The following is an 8,221-nucleotide window of genomic DNA, read 5'->3' as shown; positions in this document are numbered from 1 at the left end:
GTTATAGACAGTTTTGAGCTGTCATGTGGGTACTGGGAATGGAACCAGGGTCTTTTGCAAGAACCACCAGTGCTCTTCAGAGTCATCTCCTCAGCCTACTGTTTTGTATGTGTGTGTATGCGCGCGCGCGCGTGTGCATGTGCACGTGTGTGCGTGCGTGTGCGCGCATGTTGGTCTTCTTGAGATAGGATCACATTTGCCCAGGCTGACATTGAACTCACTATGTAGCAGTGATGGTTCTGAACTCTTGATTCTAATGACTCCACCCTGTAGATGCTAGAATTCCGGGCTTTACAAGTTGTTTTTACGGTCAAATGTGGTGGCTCGTGCCTGTAGTGCTAGGATTACAGCGTTCAGGAGGATGAGATGAGAGGGTTATCTTGAGTTTGAGACCAGCCTGGACTACTTAACCACAGAGCTAGACCCTGTCTCAAAATAGATAGATAGATAGATAGATAGATAGATAGATAGATAGATAGACAGACAGACAGACAGGAGCTTGGGTTGCAGAGTGCTTGCCTACTGAGCCTGAGGCTCTGGGTTCCACCCCCAGCACCATGTAGCACCTGCATGGTTTGAAGCCAGCCTAGGTTATCTGAGACCCCATCCCAAGCAAAAAAGAACAGTTTCTATGTTTTGAAATTGTATTTTTATATTAGAAAGAGTGTTACTATGAAGCCCAGGCTGACCTTGAACTTCTTCCAACCCTCTCTGTCCCCCAAGTGCTGGATTACAGGCAGGCGGCATGCTATCAGCAGCTATAAACTTATCTGAGAATCTACCTACCTTCCTTGACTTTGCCTCTTAGCTTGCTAAACCTAAACTATTTTTTTTTTCTGGCCCTTTAAGAAAGAGCTTGCCAGCCGTAGGGCCCGTACTTTGCCTCTTGGGCCTGTGCAGACAGTCTGCCGTCCCTGTCTACCACAAGTAGTTTGATGCTGGTTTTAAAGATGTCCTGTTTGAACGTGCGCTGCGGTCTGTTCCGGCTGGAGGGGAGGTCTTCTTGATCTTTCTTCCCGTCGGAGGGAAACCGCATTTTCATCAGGTCAGCGTGTATCAGGGGCTGTGCTCGTCTGCTTTAGTAATGTCAGCACCTCTGTCTGGATTCACGGCCGATGTTATGATTGCGGTGGTTCCCAGGATGGCAGTGGTCCATCGTGTCTCTCCAGGACCCACCCAGGCCTAGGCTGCATAATGGTGCCCATCACTCCTGTCTCCCTGAAGTCAAGGATGAGTCTCTGCCATTTTACCTGGCATGTGATACTGTGAGCGACAGGGCGGCTTCAGGGGCTTGCGCTCTGGTAGAAGGAGGGTCTGCCAGCTGTCACGTTTATATATCCAAGTCACATGTTCCTAGACTAAGAAATTACAAGGTATTGCCTAAGAACCTACCTCATCCTCGACGAGACACTGCTGTGGAGCTCCATTGGCTTTCTCTATGCCACCTCTCTCACATGGGTGGAGATGCCACAGTCTCCTGGTTCTTTGGGGCAAGTGTTGGCTCAGGCTTGTGAACTCTGGGTGGGGCTCTTTCCCCAGTGTGCCCTTGCCCCAACCAGTGGATGTTTGCTTTAGGAAGCCAGGGAAAGGACCCCAATTTTCCATTTCAGCAGCTGACATGTAGAAGCACCATGGTAGAAGCTACCCTGCTCGCTCCCGTTGGTTTAGCTTCTCTGTGACGGTAAAGTCCACCCTGTTAAGAGGTGCAATACTGCTGCTTCATATGTGTTTAGTAGCCTTGCCGTCCCTGTGGCGTTAGCTGAGCCAGGTCTTCAGGAGCAGCTCCTCCACCAGCCACAGTCTGGATCTTTACAGAGATTTTCATATGTATTTCATATATATATATATGAGGGTTTGATCTGTACATCTGTAAGTGTACCACGTATCTGCCTGGCGGACCCAGAAGTCAGAGCGTCAGATGCCCTGGAACTGCAGTTACAGATAGTCATGGGCCAAGATGTGGGTACTGGAAATCAAACCCAGGTTCTCTGGAAGAACAGACTGTGCTCTTTTTATTTTATTTTTTTTGAAAGATTTTAATTTATTTATTATGTATACAGTGTTCTGCCTGCACATCAGATCTAATTACAGATGGTTGTGAGCCACCATGTGGTTGCTGGGAATTGAACTCAGGACCTTTGGAAGAGCAGCCAGTGCTCCTAATCTCTGAGCCATCTCTCCAGCCCCTTATTTTTATTTTTTTAAGATTTATTTATTTATTTTATGCATATGAGCACTCTGTTTTCATGGATACTAGAAGAGGGAATCAAATTCCATTACAGATGGTTGTGAGCCAACCATGTGGTTGCTGGGACTTGAACTCAGAACCTCTGGAAGAGCAGACAGTGCTCTTAACCACTGAGCCATCTCTCTTGTCCCAATCTCTGTGTGCTCTTAACTGCTGATCCAACTCCAGCACCTTTTTTATGTCTTGCCAAGGAAGGTCTTATTCTATAGCCTAGGCTGGCCTTGAAGCCAGGGCAACTCTCCTGCCTCAGGTTCTGGAGTGCTGGGTTCTAGTAACTACTCTCCAATTTCTGTGCAGATCTAATCCCCAGTACCTCAGTATGTGGCTTTTAGAATAGGATCAACGCAGATGTAATTAGTTAAGGTGAAGTCATTAGGGTGCGCTATAATCTATGTGACTGGTATCCTTAGTAAACATCAGTACACACACACACACACACACACACACACACACACACATTGGGGGTTGGGGGGAGAGAGAACACTATATATGGGTAAAGTCAGAGATTTACAAGCTGAACCATGCCGAAGACTGCCAGCAAAGCATCAGACATTGGCAGAAAGACAAACAGAATCCCCCTCACCACTCAGCCAACACATGGGTCTCAGACCTACGGTTCTCTAGAGCTCTGGACACTGCATGGGGATTCAGGCATCCTATGCGGTACTTTGTCAATCTCTTTCTCTTTTTTTAAAAGATTTATTTATTTATTACTATGTATGCAGTGCTCTGCCTGCATATATATTTGCAGGCTAGAGGAGGGCATCAGATCACATTATAGATGGTTGTGAGCCACCATGTGGTTGCTGGGAATTGAACTCAGGACCTCTGGAAGAGCAGTCAGTGCTCTTAACTGCTGAGCCATCTCTCCAGCCCACTTTGTCAATCTCTTAGCAAGCCAAGAGGGGACAGCTTCTCAGTGGTGCTTTGCCTCCCTTGAGATCACGTTCCTACATCATCTGGGCTGCCCTTGCATCCTTACAGAGCATCCCATCCCCTGATGAATTCCTTTGTCTTTACACAATAATTCTGCTCTGTCTGTCGTGCCCACTTCTCAGCCTTTTTGAGCCAGTCTCCTGAGTACTGACATCATCAGTACAGTTCCTGTGATCCATTGTTGTAGCCAAGCTTTAAGAGAGTTGTCCCAGGAAGACAGGAATGCTGGCTCCAGGTGCCCTTGCTGGGATGACATCTACGGTCACATGAAGATGCTGTCCAGGTCATAAGTCCTCATCTGCTCTTCTTGCTTAGGCCCACTGCAGTGGTCTATAGCCTCAAAAGTCCACTCCCCCAAAAGGGCTGGAGAGATGGCTCAGCAGTTAAGAGAGGACCGGAGTTTAATTCCCAGCACCCACATGGCAGCTCACAATTTTCTGTAACTCCAAGATCTGACACCCTCACTCAGACATACATACAGGCAAAACACCTGTGAACATAAAATAAAAAATAAATAAATTATTTTTTAAAATTTCACTCCCCTGTGTGTTCCTCTTGCTTCTCTGGGTGGGGGTCTCTCTAGATTACTTAGATCCAGTTTGGAAGTCAGTAGACCTTTCTCCGTTACCCCAGGACAGTGTTAACCCACATGCTCAGGCTTGGTCTTAGTTTCTGGGTTAGACGCCCTGAAGGAAGCAGGCTCAGACTTCGTGGAAACATAGCATCTTCTGAAGGGTCTGCCTCCGGGAGGCCTTCACAAGGTCTCCATTGCAGGGGGAGCTGCTACATCTGGCAAGGTGGAGGGTCTTCCAGCCCAGAGAAAGGCAGCCTCTCAGTGCCCACCCAGAGCTACACGGCCTCCTTCCTTTTCTCCTGGGACTTTCGTAGAGGAGCCGTCCTTGGGTTCTGGTTTCAGTCGCTTATGTTCCTTTGAAGGCAGGATTGCAGGCATTTTATTTGGGTGGTGGTCCTCAGGAACCACAGGAACACCAACAGGAGTATGAGGCTGCGAGATTTTAGAAGGGATCGGGGAAGCCAATAGAAAGTTATCCAGCCCACTGTTGCTGTGGAAACTGAAGGGTTGTGCTGGAGATGGCTAGGGGACAGCAGCATGTGCCTCAGAATCCTGCCAGTCAAGGGGCGGGAAGCACCGAAACTTATCTCCCCGACTCATCTTTCTCATTGACAGAGAATACTGAACTCCCCAACACAATGGTCCGAGGCCAGGCTCCTCGGAAAGAGCAGTACTCACTCTTAACCTCTGAGCTGAGAGAAGAGCGCTTGAAGACAACCAGAGCACACACGTGCCTCACTGGCATAGGACTATTCTAAACTGAAGGCAAGCGAGAGGATGAAGCCACACGAATAGCTTCCTGCCTTTCCAATAGTTGCCTGGAAGCAGAGCTCCAGCATCCTGCGTCTGGAGAGACGGCTCAGTGGTTAGGACCCCTTACCGCTCTTCTAGAGGACCTGGGGTTCAGTTCTCAGCACCGACTTGGTGGCTCAGAACTTTCCGTTAACTCCAATCCCAGAGGGATCCAAGGCCTCTTCTGATTTGCAAGGGTTCCTCCATTAAGGGGTAGGAGAAAGGTAACCGATCCAGCACAGGTCTTTGAACCGAGTTGGGGGCTCATCGTAAACCGCCTTAGCTTTGTCTGGTTTAAACCAAGAATGACACATTTTGATTTATCTTTTCCTTTTTTTTTTTTTTTTTTTTTTTTTTTTTTTTTTTAGGATTCATTTTCTTTCAACTGATTTGTTTCTGTGCGGGTGAGTGTAGATGTCCAAGGAAGTGAGAAGAGGGTTGGAGTCCCTGGAACTGGAGTTGCAGGCAGCTGTGAGCCACCTGATTCGGCGCTGGGAACCGAATCAGGATTATCTGAAAGGGCAGTGAGCACTCTTAAGCTCTGACCATGCAGCTCCACCCAGGTAGATCTTGTTTAGTGCTATTCTCCTGTTTCTGCTTCTAAGGTGTACACAGCTCTCCCCCCTGCCTCAATCCCTCTCCACTCAAGCAACGTGACATGACTCAAGAATGTACCGGAAATGAGTTTATTTTTTTATATGTTTTGCAGGGACTGAGGTGTGGGCTTGGCTGGGGCTGGCTGGGCTCTGGGAGACTGGTGCTAAGCGTGCTGGTCCTCTTCCTCAGCGCTGCGGCGGCCAAAGTCCATCCATCCATACGCTTCTTCTTCCTCCTCCATCCGTGGCCTCTGCTTTTTGAACAGGTCTGAGGAGGTGATGGGGGTGAGAATGGAGAGACTGTGTGGGGCCAGTACGGGGAAAACATGGGAAGATCTGGCTAGGCCAGCAGCTACTACCTGCTACGATGTGTTGAGGGCCCTGTGGCCCCAGCTGCCTTCGATGGTGAGAGGTTGGGCCCAGCTGGTCTAGCTGGGGTGGTTCCAGGGCCCTGTTGGTCCCTGGTCCAGAGGAGGCATCCTGTAGCTGGGAGCGGGGCTTCCAAGAAGCTTCAGAGATGGTAACCAGAGCCAGCGCTAAGATCAGGATGCACACATATAGTCGAGGCATCTTGTCTGAAAAGGGGAGAGAGCTGGGCTTCAAGATGGGCTGTCCCATACGCCCAGAGTTAAAGGGCTAGACTATCTGGGTTCTAAGCTGCCTGGCTACAGAGAAAGAGGGAGGGAAGGGGAGAGAGAGCAAGAGAGAGAGAGGGAGAAAGAGAGAAACTCTGTCTTAACATAATATGGTGTAGGGCAATAGACCCCATGAACTCCACATGGGCACTGGCATTGCCACCCAAAATGTATGTGTTGTGTGTGTGTGTGTTTGTGCATGTATACGTGTGTTTAGTACACACACACACACACACACACACACACACAATTTCAAAAGCGAAAAAGCTCCCACAATGACCAGTGACCATAGAATAGTGTTTTCCAGACTGCTCTGCCAGATAAGGGCAGGTCCAGTGGCTCTTAGATGATTTAGAGCTTAAGATGACATTTTAAATAGTGACAACAAAGACACATGCACACTAAAGGGCATTACAAATCATACACTGCCACTTGGAGACCACCAGCACGGCCATGGGGGTGGGGGGGGCGTGTACTGGTCCACACTGTTGCTAGGCAACCTTGGAGGAGAGGCCCCTTTGTGTTTTGCTTATGAACAGCCTGCAACTGAACTTATGCAGGTGAGAGAGAGAAAAAAATTAAGCCCAGAATTTGCAGCTAAGCCAGAGGGTGGCTCAAGTTTGGGGAAATCACAGCATAGACCTAAAGTAGGGTGCCCAAGCAAACATCAACTTTTAAACCTCACCTGTTCTTTTTTTCTTCTTTTTTAAAGATTTATTTATTTATTATTATGTATACAGTGCTCTGCCTGCATGTATGCTACCCACCAGAAGAGATCATTAGAGCACATTATAGATGGTTGTGAGCCACTGTGTGGTTGCTGGGAATTGAACTCAGAACCTCTGGCAGAGCAGTCAGTGCCCTTAACCTCTGAGCCATCTCTCCAGCCTGCCTCACCTATTCTTTGGACTTGACATTTTCTGTTTTTTTAAAAAAACGTTCCTCCATAAGAAAAATATGTATTCCAAGCAGTTGACCTGGGTTCGATTCCCAGCCAAAGGAAAAAAAGAAGAAGAAGGAAAAAAAAAAAAAGAAAAATATGTATTAAAAGATATTAGCTTTTCATGACAAAGTTCTCAGATTAGGTTTCTGTGGGAGAAAAATGTCTGTGCCTGTTAAAGAAATTTTGAAAATCAGAGCTGGTTATGGCAGTTCCTGTTTATATCTCAGTACTCGAGAGGCTGAGGCAGAAGGATTGCTTCAAGTTTAAGGCTCTGTGAGTGATAGGCAAATCAGGGCTAGCATGAGAAGCTACCAAAAAGAAAGGAAGAATGAAAAGAAAAGAAAAAAATCAGTGTTATACAGAGTCATTCTGTTCAATATGAGCCACACGGAACCGGGCAGTGGTGGCATACGCCTTTAATCCCAGCACTTGGGAGGCAGAGGCAGGTGGATCACTGTGAGTTGAGTTTGAGGCTAGCTTGGTCTACAAAGCAAGTCCAGGACAGCCAAGGCTACACAGAGAAACCATGTCTCAAAACAAAACAGAACAAAACAATATGAGCCACACGGTTTGAAAAATATGGTAGTCACTAGCTACTTGTGCCTCTTTAAATTTAAATGAATTGCTATAAAGGTTTTCTGCCTTTGATCTAGCCAGATGATAAATACCCATGTGGCTAGTGACTGCTATATAGAGGAGTGCAGATTTAAGTCATTTTCATTATCACAGAAAATCATTTTAGGTAGCACTGGCCTAGGAAAGGGCTTGAGATGGGAACCAATAAGTAGCTGCAGGTTCCAGTCTTAGCCTTACCTATCAAATTCTGTGACTTTGGGATAGTCATATTTAGCCTCTGAGCCTCAGTTTTCTCATCTTAGCAATGGGAGGGGAAACTCTCACTTACTCACCTCCCTGGGTGGCAGGACCCCAGGATCAGGACTGGGTCCTGAGTGAAGCCGAAAGTCAGGTGGGAATCGAGGATGACAGGAAAGCCTTAGGGTTGGAGACTCAGTTCCGTCCTAGGCTAAGGAAAGGGCCCCATCTCTGGAGACACCAGGACCTGGAGCCTCTATTGGAAGGGGACCTGTCAGCCCTCATCCCCGCTGCCCCTTCCCTCCCAGTTTCTTACCTGCAGAGCTGGGGGTGGGGGTGGGATGGATAGCTGTTGTCGTAGCTGGTCAGCTCTGCTCTGTGTGCCGCTCTAGGCCTGCCTTATAAAGCCCTCAAAGTCCCTCCCAAGCCCTCCTTTTCAGGTGAGGCCAGACTCCCCACAGACAGAAACATGGGTGTGGAGCATAGGTCCAACCTGTTGCCCTGCCCCACCCCTGTCCCATAGCTGTCAATCAATTATTCATTCAGGATACGGGGGGGGGGCAGGGAAAGGCTGAAACAGGGAGGGGGCATACGGGAGATAGACTCTCTGTTGCTCATTCTGTTGTGCCCATTGGCTCACAGGTTTCCTCCTCCTCTTTTGGACTACATTGCACACGGGAGGGT

The 8,221-nt window shown here is 48.1% G+C and overlaps 1 protein-coding gene across 1 annotated transcript; it reads right to left on the bottom strand.

Annotated features, from left to right (window-relative positions):
• Nucleotides 1-5,246: 5,246 nt before the first annotated feature.
• Nucleotides 5,247-5,716, bottom strand: Gast (gastrin). Its single transcript, XM_051158614.1, has 2 exons — nt 5,506-5,716; nt 5,247-5,414 (listed from the first exon to the last, which is right to left on the bottom strand). The coding sequence occupies exons 1-2, from the start codon at nt 5,714-5,716 to the stop codon at nt 5,311-5,313; spliced, it is 315 nt and encodes a 104-aa protein (XP_051014571.1). The 3' UTR covers nt 5,247-5,310.
• Between the last annotated feature and the right edge of the window lie 2,505 nt (nt 5,717-8,221).

This window comes from Acomys russatus, chromosome 16 (genome assembly GCF_903995435.1).
Source record: "Acomys russatus chromosome 16, mAcoRus1.1, whole genome shotgun sequence".
Classification (NCBI taxonomy): Eukaryota; Metazoa; Chordata; class Mammalia; order Rodentia; family Muridae; genus Acomys; species Acomys russatus.
Note: the sequence above shows the minus strand (reverse complement) of the source record. Positions and strands in the feature narration are given on the sequence as shown.